The sequence below is a fragment of the Phyllobates terribilis genome, unplaced genomic scaffold (genome assembly GCF_046119375.1).
Source record: "Phyllobates terribilis strain yellow unplaced genomic scaffold, ASM4611937v1 Scaffold_117__1_contigs__length_5270597, whole genome shotgun sequence".
In the NCBI taxonomy this organism is placed as follows: Eukaryota; Metazoa; Chordata; class Amphibia; order Anura; family Dendrobatidae; genus Phyllobates; species Phyllobates terribilis.
In genome coordinates this window covers 2211654-2237204 of record NW_027362877.1, presented here as the reverse complement: position 1 = coordinate 2237204, position 25551 = coordinate 2211654, and the positions used below count along the sequence as shown (strand labels likewise).

Below are 25551 nucleotides of genomic sequence, written 5' to 3'. Positions count from 1 at the left end.
TCTAAGAGCTCGTTATCGAAAAAGAGATAAAAGATAGATATAGTATTGTCACTAACTTGTTCATTCCAGGCCTAGAAAACTTGGTGCCGTCCTTTAAAATTATGGAGGCCATACAAAATAATAGATGTAGTAGCTTTTAATGTGGGGTGTACTCATTTTTGCATCAACTATATTGAGTAAAACTGAAGGTTTTCTAATGAGAGTTATATTATTACCCTTACTTTCATGTTTTGATTACAAAAAAATGTTCTATGAAACTTAGTGTTGGCAAAATTGTAGGAATTGATCTTGTGTTCAGTGAGCTATTAAATAAAATCTTACTCATCAAAGGGGGTGTACTCATTTATGCTGAACAATATTTATTAAACTTTATAAAACACAGTGAACATAATTACACTTTCTTTCCCATATGACTTCTCTCATGTTTTACAAGGTGTGATTTTTGTATAAAAGATTTCCCACATTCTGAACATGAATACGGCTTCTCTCCTGTGTGACTTCTCTCATGCTGCACAAGATAAGTTTTTTTTGTAAAGCATTTCTCACAGAATGAACATGAATACGGCTTCTCTCCTGTATGAATTCTCTTATGAGCAGAAAGATTTGATTTATGTATAAAAGATTTCCCACATTCTGAACATGAATACGGCTTCTCTCCTGTGTGAATTCTGTGATGTATAACAAGCTCTGATTGATATATAAAAGATTTCCCACATTCTGAACATGAAAATGTGTTTTCTCCTGTATGAATTCTCTTATGTGCAGCAAGTTGATATTTATGTATAAAAGATTTCCTACATTCTGAACATGAATACGGCTTCTCTCCTGTGTGAGTTTTCTGATGTCTAACAAGATATGATTTCTCTGTAAAACATTTTCCACATTGTAAACATGAAAACGGTTTCTCCCCGGTGTGAATTCTTTGATGTAAAACCAGATCTGATTTACTTTTAAAACATTTCCCACATTCTGAACAAGAAAATGGCTTTACTCCTGTGTGAATTCTGTGATGTTTAACAAGATGTGATTTATAACTAAAACACTTCCCACATTCTGAGCATGAATATGGCGACTTTCCAGTATGAATGCTCTGATGTCTATTAAAATGCCCTTTAGCTGTGAAGGTCTTCCCACATAGTGAACACAAAAATGTTTTTTCTCCTGTGTGATTTCTCTGATGTGTAATAAGATTCCCTTTATTTGTAAAGCATTTCCCACATTCTGAACACGAATATGGCTTCTCTCCTGTGTGAATTCGCTGATGTGGAATAAGACTCCTTTTATCTGTAAAGGACTTCCCACATTCTGAACATGAATACGGCTTCTCTCCTGTGTGAATTCTCTGATGTATAATAAGACTCCCTTTAAATGTAAAGCATTTCCCACATTCCGAACATGAATATGGCTTTTCTCCTGTGTGAATTCTCTGATGTATAACAAGCTGTGATTTATCTGGAAAGCACCTTCTACATTGTAAACATGAAAAAGGTTTTTCTCCTGTGTGAATTCTTTGATGTTTAACAAGGACTGATTTACTTCTACAACATTTCCCACATTCCGAACATGAAAATGGCTTCTCTCCTGTATGAATTCTCTGATGTGTAATAAGATCTCCTTTATGTTTAAAGGCCTTCCCACATTCCGAACATGAAAATGGCTTCTCTCCTGTGTGAATTCTCTCATGTATAATAAATTGTGATTTATATGTAAAGCATTTCTCACATTCTGAACAGGAGTATGGCTTCTCTCCTTTATGTTTTCTGTGTGTTAAAAAATCTGAGCTTTTTGTAAATTGCTTGTCACACTGAAATCTTGAATCCACTTTGCCCCCTGGACTTTTGGTAACAATGTGAGATTGCTCAGGAGATGATTCCTCATGATCAGGTGGATTATAGGAAAGTGAAGTGCTGTGAAGTCCAGGAGGTGCAGGAAGGGTGATGAGGTTTTCTCCATTAGAGTGCTTCCTGATATCTTCTTTTTTATAATTTAGTGATGAACCGTTATTCTCACAAGGATTTCCTATTAGGATGAAAGATAAATTAGATGTGAGTTTTTTCTTCAACACAAAAGAGATTTCTGAATGTATTTTCTGGATCTCACAGTGAAGACCCTCGTCAGTGAAAGTACCGGGAATAAGGAGGACAACTACATGCCATAACATTAACACAATGACGGGTAAAGTGAATGACACTTATAAACTGGTGACATTGGCACAAGTCAGGGGTGGCAGAGATTAGACAGCAAATAGTTCTTTAAGTGGTAATTACTGATGACCGGTTCCCTTAATGTACCTCCAGTGCCATTTCACTCTCTCAAGCTTCGTATCTTGCCCTCAGTATAGAAAAGTGTCCACGTAATTAAAGAAGTTGTCCACTACTATTAAAAATGCCCCCAATGTAATTAACCCGTTGAGAGAAGATTTCTTTTAATTACCTAGCTTTGTCTTTATTGGCTGTGAGCGGCGCTATCGCTGGACACTCACAGGCATCACGCGACCCCCGGCTGCAGCCGGCTCTTGCTTCACCTGATGTCTGATGTCACGTCAAGTGAGGCGTGACTCGGTGGGCTGTGGGTGGGGTTTCCCCACGCGTCACACCCAGCATCCACCGCTCAGTTTCCCAATGAATACAAGGTAATTGTGATTCACAAAATGTTATACAATTGAACGGTGAAGGAAAAAAAAAAAATTACATTTTTACCACTATAATGTTATTTTAGCCCCAGATTTTACATTTTCACAAGGGAAACTGGGTAAAGATGACCACATAATTTTATACAATTTCTGCTGAACGGGGCAATACCCCATATGTGTCTGTACTGTACTGCTTAGCCACATGGCGAGACTCGGGAGGGACGGAGCGCTATTTGACTCTTGGAGAACAAACTTTAGTAGAACAGTTTGCAGACTCCATATACAGAGCCCCTAAGTGGCAGAAGAGCAGAATCCCCCCTCAAGTGACACCAGTTTGGAAATTACACCCCTATGGAAATGTATCTACAGGAATAGTGATGAATTTGACTCCATGGGTGCTTTCCAGAAACGAGCAGTAATGGATGTTGCGAAGTGAAAATGCAAATATTTCCTTATAGTGGTCAGTACATTGTAGCGTCCGGTACATTGCAGTGCCCTTACGTTGTAGCGCCCAGTACATGATTCCCAGCTAGTGCTTTCTGGAGAAATAAATTGGCTCTCCTCGCTACAGTAATGCCAAACATGTGGATGCTAACTGCACACGGTGGGGCTCAGGAGGAGGGGGCATTTGGATTTGGGAGCGCAGATGTCACTGGATTTCTTTAAGTGGGAGCCAAGTCACTTTTCCAGAGCCTTTGTGCTACCAGTGATATGGACACCCCCTATATTACTGTTTACAGATGATGAACCTGAGTGGGGACTTGTTTTTTGTGGGTTGAGTAGAAGCTCTTAATGGTGGCATTTTGGGGTACAGAACATTTTGGAGCATATTTATCCTGTGCTGTACACTGAACACTTACAGTGGGTACGGGAAGTATTCAGACCCCTTTACATTTTTCACTCTTTGTTTCATTGCAGCCATTTGGTAAATTCGAAACAGTTCATTTATTTTTCTCACTAAAGTACACTCTGCACCCCATCTTGACTGAAAAAAAGCAGAAATGCAGACAATTTTGCAGATTTATTAAAAAAGAAAAACTGAAATATCACATGGTCATAAGTATTCAGACCCTTTGCTCAGACACTCATATTTAAGTCACATGCTGTCCATTTCCTTGTGATCCTCCTTGAGATGGTTCTACTCATTTATTTGAGTCCAGCTGTGTCTAAAGAAACTCATAGGACTTGATTTGGAAAGACACACACCTGTCTATATAAGACCTCACCACTCACAGTGCATGTCAGACCAAATGAGAATCATGAGCTCAAAGGAACTGCCCAAGGAGCTCAGAGACAGAATTGTGGCAAGGCACAGATCTGGCCAAGGTTACAAAAGAATTTCTGCATTATTGAATTGAAGGTTCCTAAGAGCACAGTGGCCTCCATAATCCTTAAATGGAAAAAGTTTGGGACCACCAGAAGTCTTCCTAGACCTGGCCGTCCAGCCAAACTGAACAATCGTGGGAGAAGAGCCTTGGTGAGAGAGGTAAAAAAGAACCCCAAGATCACTGTGGCTGAGCTCCAGAGATGCAGTAGGGAGATGGGAGAAAGTTCCACAAAGTCAACTATCACTGCAGCCCTCCACCAGTCGGGCCTTTATGGCAGAGTGGCCAGATGGAAGCCTCTCCTCAGTGCAAGACATATGAAAGCCCGCATAGAGTTTGCTCACAACACATGAAGAACTCCCAGACTATGAGAAATAAGATTATATGGTCTGATGACACGAAGATAGAACTTTTTGGTGATCATTCTAAGCGGTATGTGTGGAGAAAACCAGGCACTGCTTATCACCTGCCCAATACAATCCCTACAGTGAAACATGGTGGTGGCAGCATCATGCTATGGGGGTATTTTTCAGCTGCAGGCACAGGATGACTGGTTGTAAATGAAGGAAACATGAATGCAGCCAAGCACAGAGATATCCTGGATGAAAACCTCTTACAAAGTGCTCTGGACCTCAGACTTGGCAAAAGGTTCACCTTCCAACAAGACAATGACCCTAAGCACACAGCTAAAATGACAAAGGAGTGGCTTCAGAACAACTCTGTGACTATTCTTGACTGGCCCAGCCAGAGCCCTGACCTAAACCCAATTGAGCATCTCTGGAGAGACCTGAAAATGTCTGTACACCAACGTTCACCATCCAACCTGACGGAACTGGAGAGGATCTGCAAGGAAGAATGGAAGAGGATCCCCAAATCCAGGGGTGAAAAACTTGTTGCATCATTCCCAAGAAGACTCATGGCTGTACTAGCTCAAAAGGTGCTTCTATTCAATACTGAGCAAAGGGTCTGAATACTTATGACCATGTGATATTTCAGTTTTTCTTTTTTAATAAATTTGCAAAAATTTCTACATTTCTTGTTTTTTTCAGTCAAGATGGGGTGCAGAGTGTACTATAATGAGAAAAAAATGACTTTTTACAATTTACAAAATGGCTGCAATGAAACAAAGAGTGAAAAATCTAAAGGGGTCTGAATACTTTCCGTACCCACTGTACATCGGGGTTTCCATCTAAATCTACAAAATACATGATTCAGATGACACCCCCGAGGGATCCATTCAGAATAATGAGGCAGCAGAGTTACACCGGACTTCGTCTAGCCTCTGGTCGACTGCGCTTTTATGCACGCTGAAAAAGATGGACATCACTGGATCATAGGCCAGACGGCGTCCACAGCGCCTCATTATACGGAATCTTCCCCCGGGGTTCTGTCCGAATCGCAAGCTCAGTCATTTATATGGCAGCAAGAGACTTGTGTAAGAATAATATGAAAGTAAAAGATGGAAGTAATATTAAAAAACACAATTAGGAAAATTAAAAATGTGCTTATTAAATCATTAAGAAGAGGTGTGAATGCGGCCCAGTTATTCATCGGTGCGCAACCGGACTCTGTACAAGAGCAGCCGCGCCATCACCGGACGCTTCTGCTGTGATGTGGACGGCGGATAAAGCTTCACTGCACCGGAGACTTCATACAATATCACACACCGGTCATCATCACACGCCGCTAATCATAGTCACATGCCAATCATCGTCATCATCATCACACGCCGCTAATCATAGTCACATGCCAATCATCATCGTCATACGCCAGTCATCATCATCACACGCCACTAATCATAGTCACATGCCAATCATCATCGTCATACGCCAGTCATCATCATCACACACCGCTAATCATAGTCACATGCCAATCATCATCATCATACGCCAGTCATCATCATCACACACCGCTAATCATAGTCACATGCCAATCATCATCGTCATACGCCAGTCATCATCATCACACGCCACTAATCATAGTCACATGCCAATCATCATCGTCATACGCCAGTCATCATCATCACACACCGCTAATCATAGTCACATGCCAATCATCATCATCATACGCCAGTCATCATCATCACACACCGCTAATCATAGTCACATGCCAATCATCATCGTCATACGCCAGTCATCATCATCACACACCGCTAATAATAGTCACATGCCAATCATCATCATCATACGCCAGTCATCATCATCACACGCCGCTAATCATAATCACATGCCAATCATCATCATCATATGCCAGTCATCATCATCACACGCCGCTAATCATAGTCACATGCCAATCATCATCGTCATACGCCAGTCATCATCATCACACGCCGCTAATCATAGTCACATGCCAATCATCATCATCATACGCCAATCATCATCATCATCACACGCCGCTAATCATAGTCACATGCCAATCATCATCATCATACTCCAGTCATCATCATCACACGCCGCTAATCATAGTCACATGCCAGTCATCATCGTCATACGCCAGTCATCATCATCACACGCCACTAATCATAGTCACATGCCAATCGCCATCGTCATACGCCAGTCATCATCATCACACGCCACTAATCATAGTCACATGCCAATCATCATCGTCATACGCCAGTCATCATCATCACACGCCTCTAATCATAGTCAGATGCCTATCATCATCATCATACGCCAGTCATCATCATCACACGCCGCTAATCATAGTCACATGCCAATCATCATCATCATACGCCAGTCATCATCATCACACGCCGCTAATCATAGTCACATGCCAATCATCATCATCATACGCCAGTCATCATCATCACACGACGCTAATCATAGTCACATGCCAATCATCATCGTCATACGCCAGTCATCATCATCACAAGCCGGTCATCATCATCACACGCCGCTAATCATAGTCACATGCCAATCATCATCATCATACGCCAGTCATCATCATCACACGCCGCTAATCATAGTCACATGCCAATCATCATCGTCATACGCCAGTCATCATCATCACACGCCGCTAATCATAGTCACATGCCAATCATCATCATCACACGCCGCTAATCATAGTCACATGCCTATCATCATCATCATACGCCAGTCATCATCATCACACGCCGCTAATCATAGTCACATGCCAATCATCATCGTCATACGCCAGTCATCATCATCACAAGCCGGTCATCATCATCACACGCCGCTAATCATAGTCACATGCCAATCGTCATCGTCATACGCCAGTCATAATCGTCAGGCGCCGCTAATCATAGTCACATGCCAATCATCATCGTCATACGCCAGTCATCATCATCACACACCGGTCATCATCATCACACGCAGCTAATCATAGTCACATGCCAATCGCCATCGTCATACGCCAGTCATCATCATCACACACCGGTCATCATCATCACACGCCGCTAATCATAGTCACATGCCAATCATCATCGTCATACGCCAGTCATCATCATCACACGCCGCTAATCATAGTCACATGCCAATCATCATCGTCATACGCTAGTCATCATCATCACACGCCGCTAATCATAGTCACATGCCTATCATCATCATCATACGCCAGTCATCATCATCACACGCCGCTAATCATAGTCACATGCCAATCATCATCGTCATACGCCAGTCATCATCATCACACGCCGCTAATCATAGTCACATGCCAATCATCATCATCATACGCCAGTCATCATCATCACACGCCGCTAATCATAGTCACAAGCCAATCATCATCGTCATACGCCAGTCATCATCATCACACGCCGCTAATCATAGTCACATGCCAATCATCATCGTCATACGCCAGTCATCATCATCACAAGCCGGTCATCATCATCACACGCCGCTAATCATAGTCACATGCCAATCGTCATCGTCATACGCCAGTCATAATCGTCAGGCGCCGCTAATCATAGTCACATGCCAATCATCATCGTCATACGCCAGTCATCATCATCACACACCGCTAATCATAGTCACATGCCAATCATCATCATCATACGCCAGTCATCATCATCACACGCAGCTAATCATAGTCACATGCCAATCGCCATCGTCATACGCCAGTCATCATCATCACACGCCGCTAATCATAGTCACATGCCAATCATCATCGTCATACGCCAGTCATCATCATCATCACACGCCGGTCATTATTACACACCTGTGGAAACATCTACAGGAATCTCCTACTTCCCGTCGCTCACACACGGCTGATCCCTCCTCGTCATCACTTCTTCTTCTGTCTCGTCCTTCACTTTATTCTTAGTCGGATCTTCCTCCTGATATATCAGATGTAACAATCAGCACAATACAAGAAACCACCAAAATCTGTGACATCTATGACCTCGATCAGAAATGTTCCCCCATATACAGATCCGGTACAGGGCTCAGCACCGTCTACCTGATGACTCTCCGGGATGTTGTGATTCTCTTCTGGACAGTCCTGGGGATACAGAGGACGGGGACATCTCTCTGGTGGATTTCTTTCCATGAGTCCATCTGTAGGAAACACATAGTGACAGAATACAGTGACATGTAAAAGTTTGGGCACCAATGGTCAAAATTACTGTTATTGTGAACAGTTGAGTTGAAGATGAAATAATCTCTAAACGGCCTAAAGTTAAAGATTACATTTCCTTTGTATTTCAGGCAAAATAATAAATAATAAACTATATATACAGTGGTGGCCAAAAGTATTGGCACCCCTGCAATTCTGTCAGATAATACTCAGTTTCTTCCTGAAAATGATTGCAATCACAAATTCTTTGGTATTATTCTCTTCATTTAATTAGTCTTCAATGAAAAAACACAAAAAGAATTGTCCTAAAGCCAAATTGGATATAATTTCACACCAAACCTAAAAAAGGGGGTGGACAAAAGTATTGGCACCCTTTTAAAAATCCTGTGATGCTTCTGTAATTGGTGTAATTAACAGCACCTGTAACTTACCTGTGGCACCTAACAGGTGTTGGCAATAACTAAATCACACTTGCAGCCAGTTAACATGGATTAAAGTTGACTCAACCTCTGTCCTGTGTCCTTGTGTGTACCACATTGAGCATGGAGAAAAGAAAGAAGACCAAAGAACTGTCTGAGGACTTGAGAAACCAAATTGTGAGGAAGCATGAGCAATCTCAAGGCTACAAGTCCATCTCCAAAGACCTGAATGTTCCTGTGTCTTCTGTGCGCAGTTTCATCAAGAAGTGTAAAGCCCATGGCACTGTGGCTAACCTCCCTAGATGTGGACGGAAAAGAAAAATTGACGAGAGATTTCAACGCAAGATTGTGTGGATGGTGGATAAAGAACCTCGACTAACATCCAAACAAGTTCAAGCTGCCCTGCAGTCCGAGGGTACAACAGTGTCAACCCGTACTATCCGTTGGCGTCTGAATGAAAAGGAACTGTATGGTAGGATACCCAGGAAGACCCCACTTCTTACCCCGAGACATAAAAAAGCCAGGCTGGAGTTTGCCAAAACTTACCTGAGAAAGCCTAAAACGTTTTGGAAGAATGTTCTCTGGTCAGATGAGACAAAAGTAGAGCTTTTTGGGAAAAATCATCAACATAGAGTGTACAGGAAAAAAAAGAGGCATTCAAAGAAAAGAAAACGGTCCCTACAGTCAAACATGGCGGAGGTTCCCTGATGTTTTGGGGTTGCTTTGCTGCCTCTGGCACTGGACTGCTTGACCGTGTGCATGGCATTATGAAGTCTGAAGACTACCAACAAATTTTGCAGCATAATGTAGGGTCCAGTGTGAGAAAGCTGGGTCTCCCTCAGAGGTCATGGGTCTTCCAGCAGGACAATGACCCAAAACACACTTCCAAAAGCACTATACAATAGTTTGAGAGAAAGCACTGGAGACTTCTAAGGTGGCCAGCAATGAGTCCAGACCTGAATCCCATAGAACACCTGTGCAGAGATCTCAAAATGGCAGTTTGGAGAAGGCACCCTTCAAATATCAGGGATCTGGAGCAGTTTGCCAATGAAGAATGGTCTACAATTCCAGCAGAGCATTGTAAGAAACTCATTGATGGTTACCGGAAGCAGTTGTTTGCAGTTATTTTGGCTAAAGGTTGTGCAACCAAGTATTAGGCTGAGGGTGCCAATACTTTTGTCGGGCCCATTTTTGGAGTTTTGTGTGAAATGATCAATGATTTCATTTTTGCTTCATTCTCTTTTGTGTTTTTTTCACTGAAGACAAATTAAATGAAGATAATAAGACCAAAGAATTTGTGATTGCAATCATTTTCAGGAAGAAACTGAGTATTATCTGACAGAATTGCAGGGGTGCCAATACTTTTGGCCACCACTGTATTTTCATCTTTTACATTTAAAAAAAATTTCAATGAGGAAAAATGGATAAATGCAAAAGTTTTGGCACCTGGCAAGGTTAGTACCCAGTATCGCCCCCTTTTGAAAGTATCACAGCTTGTAAATGCTTTTTGTAGCCAGACAATAGTCTTTCAATTCTTGTTTGAGGGATTTTCATCCTTTCTTCCTTGGAGGAATTCTTCCAGTTCTGTGAGATTCTTGGGTCGTCTTGCATCCTCAGCTATTTTGAGGTCTAGCCACAGATTTTCAATGATGTTCAGATCAGGGGACTATGAGGGCCATTGTAAAACCTTCAGCTTGTGCCTTTTGACGTGTGTTTAGTACCATTATCATTTGCCATCCTCTTTTTACCTTCAGCTTTTTTGCAGATGGTGTTATGTTTGTATCAAGAATTTGCTGAAATTTCATGGAATCCATTCTTCCCTCTACCCGTTCCCTGTGCCATTGGCTGCAACACAACCCAAAAGCATGACTGATCCACCACCATGCTTAATGGCTGGCGAGATGTTCTTTTACTAAAATTCTGTGCCCTTTTTTCTCCACACAACTTTGATCATTGCTCTATTTTAACCTCATCGGTCTACAAGACTTGTTTACAAAATGCATCAGACCTTCTTAGATGTACTTTTGCATACTTCTGACGCTGAATTTTATGGTGAGGTCGCAGGAGAGGTTTTCTTCTGATGACTGTTCCATGAAGGCCATATTTGTGCAGGTGTCTCTGAAGAGTACAACAATGTTCCACAACTACAGAGTCTGCTAAATCTTTCTGAAGGTCTTTTGCAGTCAGACGGGGGTTCTGATTTGCCTCTCTAGCAATCCTACTGAAAATTTGCTTGGTCTTCCAGACCTTATCTTGACCTCCATTCTTTCTGTTAACTGCCATTTCTTTATTACATTTTGAACCAAGGAAAAGGCAACTTGAAAACGCTTTGCTCATAGCCTTCTCCTGCTTTGTGGGCCTCCACCATTGTTAGAGTGCTAGACAGCTGCTTAGAAAAAGCCATGGCTGCGGTTATTTTGGCACAATGTTAGAGTAAGCTGTGTTTTTATAAAGCTGGAAATTTGCATCACCTGGCCTTTCCTAACGATGATAGTGAACGAGCCATAACCCTAACAGGCTAAGTAAGGTCTGAATCATTGGTCAAAGTTATCTGAGCACACAAATGTCCAAGGGTAACACAAAGGAAATGTGTCATCTTTAACTTTAGGTCTTTTAGAGATCATTTCATCTTCAACTTGCTTAACTGGTCACAATAACAGTAATTTTGACCAGGGGTGCCCAAACTTTTACATGCCACTGTAGATTGTATCATGTGATCATGAGATGATGGGAGTAGTAGTAGATGGCCACAGAACCGACATGACAGTCTGCCCTCCTCACCCTGCTGATCGGCCCATATTGCGGTCGCCTCTTGTGCTCCATGTATAACCTCAATCTTAATATCAATCAGATCTTCACCCTAAAAATAAAAATGGAAGATGAGCTCAGGTCCCATCACTTCATGGTCAGATGTTGTGGGGACTTCAGTGTCATCTACCTGATGATCCTCCGGGATGTGGTGATTCTCCTCTGGATAGTCCTGCGGATTCAGAGGACGGGGACATCTCTCTGGTGGATTTCTCCTCCTGGATCCATCTGTGGAGACACACAGACTGAATACATGACCTGCCGTGTATCTGTCTATATATGAGATCCGTCTCTCAGAACCGGTAATTCTATGTGTATGTATCTGGGAATAAATTACATTGTTGTGGTCCTCACCACCGATACAGAGGTCCCAGCACATTGTGGGCCTCAAGTATGAAGTGATAATCAGCGAGGCCTAAGCCTAATGCTCTGCACTCGGAGGATGAGGACCCTGAGGAGAGGGACAGAGAAGACCCTCATCAGTCAGATGAAGGAACCGTACTAAGAAACACAACTTCTCCAAGATTCAGCTCCACCAGGGATGGAACCACAGAGGAGCTGGGGAAAGCTCCACATTTCTATCCATTGGTTTCCTCTCCTGATTTACTGTATGGAGATTGGGGGAAGGACGGTGACCATTTACCAGTGATTGTTTTTTTGAGAGCTCATGACGTCACCATGTGGACACGGCCTCCCTCCTGGACAGGATCCTCTGGGATCACTAAGAGGAGAGAACCTGATCTATTAAAAGACGAGTTACCGTGTTTTTCTTCTCCTTTAAATAGAGATAAATCTCCACATCCGCCTCGGTATAAACACTAAAATAGGCAGCAAGTTCTGCGTTTGTCTCTAAAGGATGAAAAAAAAGGCACATGTACGACTAACGTACGAAGTCACAGAACCCGGAAGGACGGTGTTGTGGGGAGCACCCGGTACGCAGCGGTTAGTACCCATCAATGTGTAGAAAGGACAACTAGAGAGCCGGCACCGGGGTCATGGGCGCTTACTGATGCACACGGGGAGCCAAGGAGAGATTGTCTGGTCAGACTCCACAGAAAAGCTCCATAATACATATTCTTCTAAACAAACAACCCTGTAAGGGAGACTTACACTTATTACCACCACACCCGGATCTCAGATTGAAGTCCCCATTATTTTTGCTTTGTCTCCCAAAATGAGAACGAATGTTTTTTTTTTAATAAAAATAAATCTAACTATCTACACACATATATATATATTATATTATTTGGCATTTTCATGTCAGGATTTATCTTGCACGGTAAATGCCAAAAGAAAAAAAACACATCAGAAACACCTCCCCAAAACTGCAATGAAAAAACAACAATCAAAAAAAGTCACCAATAAAAAGGTCAACGGCCATTCAAGAAGAGAAGCCCTCACACAGCTCCGATAACGGAAGATAAAGCGATGGGTGTCAGGAACAATTCTGAAAATGGCAGCAACGTCGTTCTTACCACCCAATAAATGCTGAGAAACAAAACCCAAAAAGCCAGAAGCCCGACCACGACTGATGACGACATTGAGCTGGCACCGATTCTGAGGGACGGACAAGCGACAGCGGATTAGGGGGAAAATCAGCAGTAAATTAACCCCGACTCTGCTGAGTAACGATCCACGACAGACTCAGGAACCGAAAGATCTCACAGGAGAGAACGGACAGAAGCGCTGGGACATCTGCAGACAAAATGTGACCGATGCTCTAACGAAGGTGAAAGATTCTGAAAGAAGCCGCCGAGGACGAAGACTCAAGACTGATGAAGACGACAGCGGAGAAACCGCGACTCACAGATCAGAAGAGAAGAATCAGGGAATGAAAGCTGTGAGAAAATGTAGAGAAAACCAGAGCAAGTCTGGAGAAAAATCATCTATTATAGGACGAGGCCGAGAGACGTCATCACATCCACCGGAGCCAACAAGAGTCTCCTCTCACCTGGTGATGTCAGAGGCCGGAGCTCCTCCATCATCACCTCCTGGTACCGATCCTGGTGTCCTTCTAGATACTCCCACTCCTCCATGGAGAGATAGACAGCGACGTCCTGACACCTTATAGGAACCTGACAACGACACCGTCATCACCCAGAATCCTCCACTGCTGTCCTGTATAATGTCCCAGCAGTCACCTCTCCGCTCATCACCCCGAATCCTACAGTGCTGTCCTGTATAATATCCCAGCAGTCACCTCGCCGCTCATCACCCAGAATCCTCCAGTGCTGTCCTGTATAATGTCCCAGCAGTCACCTCTCCAGTCATCACCCAGAATCCTCCAGTGCTGTCCTGTATAATGTCCCAGCAGTCACCTCTCCGGTCATCACCCAAAATCCTCCAGTGCCGTCCTGTATAATGTCCCAGCAGTCACCTCTCCGCTCATCACCCAGAATGCTCCAGTGCTGTCCTGTATAATGTCCCAGCAGTCACCTCTCCGGTCATCACCCAGAATCCTCCAGTGCTGTCCTGTATAATGTCCCAGCAGTCACCTCTCCACTCATCACCCAAAATCCTCCAGTGCCGTCCTGTATAATGTCCCAGCAGTCACCTCTCCGGTCATCACCCAGAATCCTCCAGTGCCATCCTGTATAATGTCCCAGCAGTCACCTCTCCAGTCATCACCCAGAATCCTCCAGTGCTGTCCTGTATAATGTCCCAGCAGTCACCTGTCCGGTCATCACCCAGAATCCTCCAGTGCTGTCCTGTATAATGTCCCAGCAGTCACCTCTCCGGTCATCACCCAGAATCCTCCAGTGCTGTCCTGTATAATATCCCAGCAGTCACCTCTCCACTCATCACCCAGAATCCTCCAGTGCTGTCCTGTATAATGTCCCAGCAGTCACCTTTCCACTCATCACCCAGAATCATCCAGTGCTGTCCTGTATAATGTCCCCCGCAGTCACCTCTCCGGTCATCACCCAGAATCCTCCAGTGCGATCCTGTATAATGTCCCAGCAGTCACCTCTCCGGTCATCACTCAGAATCCTCCAGTGCCGTCCTGTATAATGTCCGAACCGTCACCTCTCCGCTGATCACCCAGAATCCTCCAGTGCCGTCCTGTATAATGTCCCAGCAGTCACCTCTCCGGTCATGACCCAGAATCCTCCAGTGCTGTCCAGTATAATGTCCCCGCAGTCACCTCTCCGGTCATCACCCAGAATCCTCCAGTGCCGTCCTGTATAATGTCCCAGCAGTCACCTCTCCGGTGATCACCCAGAATCCTCCAGTGCTGTCCTGTATAATGTCCCAGCAGTCACCTCTCCGCTGATCACCCAGAATCCTCCAGTGCCGTCCTGCATAATGTCCCAGCAGTCATCTCTCCGGTCATCACCCAGAATCCTCCAGTGCCGTCCTGTATAATGTCCCAGCAGTCACCTCTCCGCTGATCACCCAGAATTCCCCACTGCCGTCCTGTATAATGTCCCAGCAGTCACCTCTCCGCTGATCACCCAGAATCCTCCAGTGCCATCCTGCATAATGTCCCAGCAGTCATCTCTCCGGTCATTAGCCAGAATCCTCCAATGCTGTCCTGTATAATGTCCCAGCAGTCACCTCTCCGGTCATCACCCAGAATCCCCCAGTTCTGTTCTGTATAATGTCCCAACAGTCACCTCTCCGATCATGACCCAGAATCCTCCAGTGCTGTCCTGTATAATGTCCCAGCAGTCACCTCTCCGGTTATCACCAGAATCCTCCAGTGCTGTCCTGTATAATGTCCCAGCAGTCACCTCTCCGGTCATCACCAGAATCCTCCTGTGCTCTCCTGTATAATGTCCCAGCAGTCACCTCTCCGGTCATCACCCAGAATCCTCCAGTGCTGTCCTGTATAATGTCCCAGCAGTCACCTCTCCGGTCATCACCAGAATCCTCCAGTGCTGTCCTGTATAATGTCCCAGCAGTCACCTCTCCGGACATCACCCAGAATCCTCCAGTGCTGTTCTGTATAATGTCCCAGCAGTCACCTCTCCGGTCATCACCCAGAATCCTCCAGTGCTGTCTTGTATAATGTCCCAGCAGTCACCTCTCCGGTCATCACCCGGAATCCTCCAGTGCTGTCCTGTATAATGTCCCAGCAGTCACCTCTCCGGTCATCACCCAGAATCCTCCAGTGCTGTCCTGTATAATGTTCCAGCAGTCACCTCTCCGTTCATCACCCAGAATCCTCCAGTGCTGTCCTGTATAATGTCCCAGCAGTCACCCAGAATCCTCCAGTGCTGTTCTGTATAATGTCCCAGCAGTCACCTCTCCGGTCATCACCCAGAATCCTCCAGTGCTGTCCTGTATAATATCCCAGCAGTCACCTCTCCGGTCATCACCCAGAATCCTCCAGTGCTGTTCTGTATAATGTCCCAGCAATCACCTATCCGGTCATCACCCAGAATCCTCCAGTGCTGTCCTGTATAATGTCCCAGCAGTCACCTCTCCGGTCATCACCCAGAATCCTCCAGTGCCATCCTGTATAATGTCCCAGCAGTCACCTCTCCGCTCATCACCCAGAATCCTCCAGTGCTGTCCTGTATAATGTCCCAGCAGTCACCTCTCCGCTCATCACCCAGAATCCTCCAGTGCTGTCCTGTATAATGTCCCAGCAGTCACCTCTCCGCTCATCACCCAGAATCCTCCAGTGCTGTCCTGTATAATGTCCCAGCAGTCACCTCTCCGGTCATCACCCATAATCCTCCAGTGCTGTCCTGTATAATGTCCCAGCAGTCACCTCTCCGGTCATCACCCAGAATCCTCCAGTGCTGTCCTGTATAATGTCCCAGCAGTCACCTCTCCGCTCATCACCCAGAATCCTCCAGTGCCGTCCTGTATAATGTCCCAGCAGTCACCTCTCCGCTCAGCAGCTCATTCATCTTGTTGCTGAGCTCTAGGATCTTCTTCTTCCTCCTCTCATGTATCGGGGGGTGCGGGGGAGGCTCTGTGATGGGGCCCGGGCTCCGCCCTCCTGACTCCTGGAGATGGATGATGGGAGTCACTCCCCCGGTGTCTTCCTCACTATTGTGTAATCCTGTGTATGGAGAGAGACACTTAGGGGGAAGAATTCCTTCCCGACTCCAGATCTGACAATCAGTAGAAATCCCGGGATCAATAACCGTCTCCAGTAATCTGGGGCCATAACCTGGATATTATTACACTCAGGACAGACATCCAGGCCCCTCTACAGCTCTTATAGGGAATCCCCATGACAACTCCTCCTGGCAGAGAGCTGCACACAATCACTGCTCTTACAGTAAAGAATCCTTCTCTTCCTCTTCTGGATTTCCTCTTCCTGATGTCGGACTTGTTACATAACACAATAAAGCTGATAGAAATGTAGAGGAGTTACCTCTCCGCTCAGCAGGGAGATGATCTCCAGGGTGAAGTGTAATAATCTTCTGGTGGTCTCGTCCTCGTCCATCCTCGGGGTCATTCAGGAGAAGGAGGGATGAGCACTGGATCAGCTGGAGGGATCTCGTCCTGCCGGCGTCTTCATGATAAAGGAGAAGATGGAGATCACAGGGGACGATATAACGACAATCACTGAATTCTGCCCCAAATATCCGACATTTATCAGGAAGAATCTGGAGGAAAAGCCACAAACTCCACCGATCTGACCGCTCATTATCAGCCTCGTAGGAGGACGGTCACCGTGGTAACTACACCTCCAGTGGGGGCGGTCACCGTGGTAACTAAACCTCCAGCGGGGGGCGGTCACCGTGGTAACTCCACCTCCAGCGGGGGGCGGTCACCGTGGTAACTCCACCTCCAGCGGGGGGCGGTCACCGTGGTAACTCCACCTCCAGCGGGGGGCGGTCACCGTGGTAACTCCACCTCCAGCGGGGGGCGGTCACCGTGGTAACTCCACCTCCAGCGGGGGGGCGGTCACCGTGGTAACTCCATCTCCAGCGGGGGCGGTCACCGTGGTAACTCCACCTCCAGCGGGGGCGGTCACCGTGGTAACTCCACCTCCAGCGGGGGCGGTCACCGTGGTAACTCCACCTCCAGCGGGGGGCGGTCACCGTGGTAACTTCACCTCCAGCGGGGGGCGGTCACCGTGGTAACTCCACCTCCAGCGGGGGACGGTCACCGTGGTAACTCCACCTCCAGCGGGGGACGGTCACCGTGGTAACTCCACCTCCAGCGGGGGACGGTCACCGTGGTAACTCCACCTCCAGCGGGGACGGTCACCGTGGTAACTCCACCTCCAGCGGGGACTGTCACCGTGGTAACTCCACCTCTAGCGGGGGACGGTCACCGTGGTAACTCCACCTCCAGCGGGGGCGGTCACCGTGGTAACTCCACCTCCAGCGGGGGACGGTCACCGTGGTAACTCCACCTCCAGCGGGGGACGGTCACCGTGGTAACTCCACCTCCAGCAGAGGACGGTCACCGTGGTAACTGCACCTCCAGCGGGGGCGGTCACCGTGGTAACTCCACCTCCAGCGGGGGCGGTCACCGTGGTAACTCCACCTCCAGCGGGGGCGGTGAGGTGAGGAGGAGCCGCTGCACATCCCCCATACAACACTGAGGAGCCGCAGTCACATGGAGCAGGAGCCTCCACAGGAACAGCTCTGATCTCACCCCACACTCTCCTCTCACAGATTCACCACAAACCCTCCCTGTAATCTCACCGGAATGGCGGGAAGCGGAAACCTGCTGCTGGCTGATACCAGAGAGCAAGAGCTGCGCACAACCAGGACGGAGCTGCTGCACTTAGAGCGGGAGGACCTGTGGTGACGTCACCGCCATGTGATCAGGGGCGGAGCTCAGTAGAGAAGTGGTGAAGGTCTTGTGGTGACGTCACCGCCATGTGATCAGGGGGCGGAGCTCAGTAGAGAAGTGGTGAAGGTCTTGTGGTGACGTCACCGCCATGTGATCAGGGGGCGGAGCTCAGGAGAGAAGTGGTGAAGGACCTGTGGTGACGTCAACGCCATGTGATCAGGGGGCGGAGCTCAGGAGAGAAGTGTTGAAGGACCTGTGGTGACGTCAACGCCATGTGATCAGGGGGCGGAGCTCAGGAGAGACGTGAAGGACCTGTGGTGACGTCTGCTGCAATATGTGGGGGGCACGTTCAGACCCTTACGTCACCGCTAGTGATGGGTAAAGTGTGATTTTTGGGGAGCCGGCTCTTCATTTCCTGTTCCCTTTGGCTTTACGTTTGACGCCATATTCTGGGATGTTTTAGCCTTTTAGTAGAATCTCCACATCTGACAATTTCTGACATAAAACAGAATAGTTTCCAGAATAACCGGATTTTATATTATTTGCTGTAAAAACTTTAACAAACACAAAATGAAGATGCAAAATAGCAACAAGCTAGTAATGATCAGCGCCACATTGTAAAGCTGCGTTCACACTGGGCAGGTTGGCTGTGGGCCGTCTGCAGTGTGAACTGTGGCATCTGCATCCAGGCGGATTCACCCGTCCATTGACTGCAATGAATTCCGCAGCTCGGATACTCGGCACATATTCACACGCTGCTGCTGAAGACCATTTCACACCTCATGGCAGATTCTGAAGTTTTCCAGGAAGTGAGAATGTGTTTTGGGTAGAGACCATGGCCGCTGTCGGCTTCTGTAAATGCCGTGGAACGTCCAGGCTGATGATCTGCATGGAAACTGCGCTGCAAATCCACACAGTGTGAACGCCGCCTAGAATTGTCTGCAGGGCCCATTGGATAAACTCAGTGCCAGAGCTTGGATGGACTGATGCCGTTTATTTCCTCTGTTATTATCTGTTTTTTTGGGGTCCCATCAAGGAGCAATGTCTTTTGCCATCACTAATATAATGTCATTAAAGGGGTTGGATCACATGGGCATTAGTGCCATTAATTGAAGAGAACTTTTTACAATAGGTTTATTCTCCATAGACTTATTTTAAAAATTCTGCTTCAATCCTGCTGGTATTCCATAAAACCCTATGGAACTGTTTACACGGGTTTCCATGGAAGTCGTCCTGTGCCGGAGCCCTATTCAGGATGCGACCATGTTGTCGGGCAGCGCTCGCTGACTGAGCGCATGGAGCATGCAGCCCCCGAGCCTGCGATCCAGTGATGCTCCATCCAGCGATGGTGTCTGCAGAGGAGATCCTGATCTGCCCATATGCATCGCTGGATCATTTGTTCTCTTCCATTCAAGTGAATGAGAGAGAACAAGGGACGCACATTTACATCCGCTGTTTCTCCCTCGCTCAGCTGGCGGTAAATAACTATAATCAGGCTAAATCCAGATGTCAGTGTTCCTTTAATAAAGTGCCTGACTGCCTGACTGCTGCTTGTCACAGATTGGAGGGGGGCGGGGCTGTGAGTCAGTGCTATGTGCAGCAGCAGGAGGAGCAGGCATCCTCAGGATCAGAGTGACTACTGCCGGGAGGGAGGGGCCGGGAGGGGCGGGGCCAGAGGGGAGGGAGGGGCGGGGCTGTGAGTCAGTGCTATGTGCGGCAGCAGGAGGAGCAGCATCCTCAGGATCAGAGTGACTACTGCCGGGAGGGGCCAGAGGGGACTGACTGTGGAACGTGAACTGGCAAAGAGCCGTTTACATTTCAATTTGCTCCCTGCCAGGAGACGACTCATATCATTCACTATAAAGAGCCGGCTCGTTCAGGAGCTACACATCACTAGTCACCGCATTGGGGGACACGTTAGGGACGTTCTTGGCCCCACAACACGTAATACATCTGCTGCATCACAACATCTCATACAACACAATAGGGATTAATCACTTTACAGTTGTGGGTATTGAATATGTCACCAGACCAGCTAAGGGGGGAGATTGGTATAAAAAGTACACCCCCGAGAAGCCTTGTGGATTCTGGAATTGGCCTCCAGATTCCCCAGTGATATGAAGCTTCGTTCAGACCTTGTATCCATTTACTGAATTGTGTTTTTTCCTCTTTTATAGTAATTATACATAATATACACATTATAGATGCGGACACTTCATTCTTCTATTGCACGGATGCTTTTTGTTGTGGACATATGATCATACATAGGGTTAATGTAGACATACTTGCACATGTCCATTTGGGGCTGGGGGTCTCCGCTGTGCATTAGACACTATGATGTGTATAAGAAGCCGGTTACTGGTAATTTATTGTTCCATGACTATGAATCAAACACATATAACAGTTCTAAACACGTAGCTTTTGCGACTTTCCCCAGGAGATCCTGTTCTTGGCTATGTGCGCACGTTCAGGATTTGAATGCAGAAAATTCCTTCAGGTTTCTGCATCTCTTGGCAGGAAAAACACTGCAGAAAAAAACACGCGTTTTACAGCTATTTTGATGCGTTTTGTACAGCAATAAATCCTTTTTGGAGCCAAATAAAGATATTTGAAAAAAGAAATGTGGGACATCGCTTTAACCCTTGGATTACTGTCAGACCTGTATATTGGTTAATTTAAATGATTAAAGAATGTGTCAGTTGTAGTTCAAATAAAGTGTTTTACTCTGTGTGTGGGTTTATTTAGCTCTTTACTTAAGTTTAGTAATGAGATGGCCTGATTAACACTTTTTCATCACTAAACAAAAGGGCTAGGTGTCAGCTAATCCCATACGGGTTAATCCCATTAGTATTCCCATTCATGTCATTTCTGGGGCAGCTGAGAGCTGCTCTTTTTAGCCTAGGAAGGTGCCATTAGGCAACCATGTTCCCTGGCTATTAATAACAGCTCACAGTTGTTTGTTTAGCCGCTACGTCCCCCAAAACCCTGTGTTCTAAAGCCGCACTTTTGTTCTCAATACATGCGGATCCACCGCATATAATGACATTTCAATCAGTCAAAATCTGCAGCGGAGACCCAGAAATTGATTTTCTGCAGGTGAATTTGGGTATGCCCATGATCAGGAGCCGCTGTGGGTTTGGAGCTGTGTATTTATGCAGTGTCAAACCCGCAGTGTTCAGATGTTACAGCATAGTGGATGGGATTTCTAGAAATCCTATTTCCACTATGTGTGCATCTGAGGCTGCGGAAACTGACATGCGGTGTGTTTTTCAGGACCGCAGTATGTCAAATTCTCCTGTGGAGTCGCTTGTCTCCGCAACATAAATTTGACCACTAGAATGTATTGTATTGTATTCAGTGAACACATGCGGACTTACCTGCGTTCAATAGAAGCAGTGTTTTGGACGCAGCAAACATATGTTGCGTCCAAAGTGTTGCCACGTCCGGACCATGGGCACATAGCCTTATATTAAAAAAAAAAATGGCGTGGGATCCATTATTTTCATAATCAGCCAAAGGAAAGCCAACCGCTGTGAGGTGATATTAGTAGCTGGGGAAGGGGCCATTAGCCAAAAATGTTTCCTGGCTATTAACAGCACACAGCTATTTGCTTATCCTTTACTGGCTAGATTACAGGGGGACCCCAGAAAAAAATTGACGTAGGGTCCCCTATAAAATCTAACCAGCAAGGGCTATACAGACATCTGCGGGTTGATACTAAAAGCCAGGGAAGGGGCCATGGATCCTGGCCCCCTCCGCGGCTAATAATATCAGCTCTCAGCTGCCCCAGAACTGGCGCGGGGTTCATGTCAGCCTTGTATTGACAGCTGACATGAAGCCCAGGTTATAGACGCCCCCATTACTAACACCGTAGTAATGTTTTTGTCATTTTACAATAAAGACACAGCTAGAATAATGTGTTTTATTGAAATAAAATTACACGGTTTTAATCTTTTATTTGAAAATAAAAAAACAGTGGATACTCACCTAACGCCCAGTCCCTGAAGCCCTTGTCTCCTGTAAGAAACCAAAAATAAAAAACAACCATATCCCTTACCTGCCTTCATGATCTAATCCCAGTGTCCCACGGCAATCCGGTTAACTTCTACAGCATCCACATCAATCACTGATGTGACTGTTGTAGAAGACAGCTCTGTATACACTGACAGGAGTGTAATCACTCCTGTCAGTGTACATCGCTGCGCTGCTGGGACTGAGTTCACCTGAGTTCATCAGCTGAAGATCAGCTGATAAGCCCTGGTGCCCTCATACACTGCATCAGTGTTGCGTGGCAAAACTCCCAAGCAGCACTGATGCCGCATGTGAGGTCACCGGAGCTCGTCAGATGATCTCAGCTGATGAACTCTGGTGAACTCATTCCCAGAAGCACAGCGATGTACACTGCCGAGAGCGATTGTCGGGTGGTCGGGTTGCCGTGAGACATCGGGAGGATGGCGGACAGGTGAGAATACAGTGTTTTTATTTAATATTGATTTTTTACTTTTTTTTTTTTTTACCCTGCGCACAGACGCCAGCTGAGAAGACTACTTCTCCCCTCAGCTGCGCCTGCTCCCGCTGTTATCAGCGGGATCGGCCATCGGATGATGGGAGGAGTAGTCTTCCGTGGTCCATTCTTTGTGCGGTTTTGCGGCGTTTTTGACTCATTGACTTGAATTGAGTCAGTCAAATATGCAGCAAACATCCGCAGTAAATCCACAAATATATTTATACACTGTGTTCCAAATTATTATGCAAATAATATTTTCTCAAATTACCTATATGAATTGCAGTCATTGTAATTTTCCAGTCAAATAACTATTAGAGTACAATTGAAAGGTTTTTGTACAAACTGCCTATGATAACAGGATATTTTTAAAAAAATAAAAAGCTCAAACTGCACTCAAAATGCATGTTCCAAATAATTATGCACAGCAGAGTTTTCAACCTTTTCATTTTAATAAAGAACAAAAAAATGGTCATTTTTGAAATTATAAGCATTAGCAGGTTATTACAAACTGAAATCAAACAGTTTTGAACTCAAAACTTTATTCTAGGTGATGTTACATTTGCACATAGGACCCCTTGTTCGAAAGGAGCTTCTGAACTCTCTCGTCCATTGAATTTGTCAGGTTTTGGATGGTTTCTGCTTTAATTGTTTTGCATGAGGACAGAATACCCTCCCAGAGCTGTTGCTTAGATGTGAACTGCCTCCCGCCATCATAGACACTCCTTTTGATGATGCTCCAGAGGTTCTCCATGGGGTTGAGGTCAGGGGAGCATGGGTACCACACCATAAGTTTGTCCCCTTTTATGCCCATAGCAGCCAGAGATGCAGATGTGTTATGTGCAGCATGAGACGGGGCATTATCATGCATGAAAATGATCTCGATGGTCCAGATGGATGGAGTGGAGGATGGCTGGTTGATGGACACCCCATGCAAACACGGCTATGGCGCTAACAAGGAGGAGGTGGAGTAATGTTTTGAGCTGGAATCATGGGGAGAGAGATTGTCGGCCCTTTTAGGATTCCTGAAGGGGTAAAGATGAACTCCATAATGTATGTTGAGTTTCTCAAACAGCACTTCCTTCCATGGTTCAAGAAGAAGAACCGTGCATTCCGCAGCAAGATCATTTTCATGCATGATAATGCCCCGTCTCATGCTGCACATAACACATCTGCATCTCTGGCTGCTATGGGCATAAAAGGGGACAAACTTATGGTGTGGCCCCCATGCTCCCCTGACCTCACCCCATTGAGAACCTCTGGAGCATCATCAAAAGGAGTGTCTATGATGGCGGGAGGCAGTTCACATCTAAGCAACAGCTCTGGGAGGGTATTCTGTCCTCATGCAAAACAATTAAAGCAGAAACCATCCAAAACCTGACAAATTCAATGGACGAGAGAGTTCAGAAGCTCCTTTCGAACAAGGGGTCCTATGTGCAAATGTAACATCACCTAGAATAAAGTTTTGAGGTGAAAACTGTTTGATTTCAGTGTGTAATAACCTGCTAATGCTTATAATTTAAAAAATGACCATTTTTTTGTTCTTTATTAAAATGAAAAGGTTGAAAACTCTGCTGTGCATAATAATGTGGAACATGCATTTTGAGTGCAGTTTGAGTTTTTTATTTTTTTAAAAATATACTGTTATCATAGGCAGTTTGTACAAAAACCTTTCAATTGTACTCTAATAGTTATATGACTGGAAAATTACAATGACTGCAATTCATATAGGTAATTTGGGAAAATCTGAGAAAATATTATTTGCATAATAATTTGGAACACAGTGTAGATGAAGTTTTTGTTGCAGATTTGACTGACTCAATTCAAGTCTATGGGTGAAAAACGCTGCAGAAACGCACAAAGAATTGACATGCTGCAGATTTAAACGCAATGACAATCCGGTCAAGATAATTCCTGATCATGTGCACAGCACTTCAGGATTGTCATTGCATTAGCTGGCACACGGATTACCTAGCGTTTTTGGTGCATTTCCGAGCGGAAAAAACGCAGCGAAAACACATCAAAGACGCACAGTGTGCACATTGCTTTTTAATGTTTCTATGATTTTAATTTGTATGTTTCCATATAAGTTTTTGTTTTTATTCACACTGGAAAACAAGTGCTGGATTATCAGTAACTTAATAAATCCCGTCCATTCCTTCCCAACTGTGATTTTTCATCCAAGCATTGAGAGATGAGCTGAAAGCAGACAATGTTTTCTATAGAGGAATGGCAGACATGGGTGTTGTCCACATAGAAAGCCTCTCCTAAATCCCATACACAAAAAAGCCGCCCTACAATCTGCCAGGACACATGCGGAAACATATGAAGACTCCTGGGACTTTATACTCTGGAGTGATGAGACCAAGATAAAGGTTTTTTTTGGAACTGATGGCTTCAAAACTGTATGACATTGAAGAGGTGAGGAATACAATGAGAATGCATGGTGTCTACAGAGAGACCTGGTGGTGGCCGTGTCCTTATGTGGGGCTGCATGAGCGCTGCTGGTGTCGGGGAGCTACAGGTCATTGATGACATCATGAATTCATAGATGTTCTGCTTTGTTACGCCCACTGGTGGTGCAAGTGGACTTCTGGACCCACCGGGCCGACCCTGGAGGGG

General features: G+C 45.6%; 2 protein-coding genes across 2 annotated transcripts in view; both read right to left on the bottom strand.

Moving 5' to 3' along the window:
- Nucleotides 1-329: 329 nt before the first annotated feature.
- The window catches only part of LOC141201531 (uncharacterized), a 52564-nt gene continuing 27342 nt past the window's right edge, over nt 330-25551 (bottom strand). The window contains exon 5 of the mRNA XM_073663533.1: nt 330-1683. Within this exon, the coding sequence (XP_073519634.1) occupies nt 392-1683 (1292 nt within the window). The 3' untranslated portion in view covers nt 330-391. The remainder of the gene's footprint in view (nt 1684-25551) is intronic.
- LOC141201493 (uncharacterized) lies at nt 8156-22492 on the bottom strand. The gene is made up of 8 exons (XM_073663501.1): nt 22483-22492; nt 17050-17190; nt 16553-16731; nt 13666-13789; nt 11845-11942; nt 11688-11766; nt 8371-8468; nt 8156-8248 (listed from the first exon to the last, which is right to left on the bottom strand). Exons 1-8 carry the CDS (start codon nt 22490-22492, stop codon nt 8156-8158), a joined length of 822 nt encoding a protein of 273 aa, XP_073519602.1.

Bases quoted from the DNA above. Each gene is read 5' to 3' on its own strand.
- LOC141201493 (XM_073663501.1), bottom strand. The intron at 16,732-17,049 runs GTAACTCCTCTA...CTCCATACACAG, and splicing joins TCTCCCTGCTGAGCGGAGAG to GATTACACAATAGTGAGGAA. The intron at 8,249-8,370 runs GTAGACGGTGCT...CTGATATATCAG, and splicing joins ACATCCCGGAGAGTCATCAG to GAGGAAGATCCGACTAAGAA.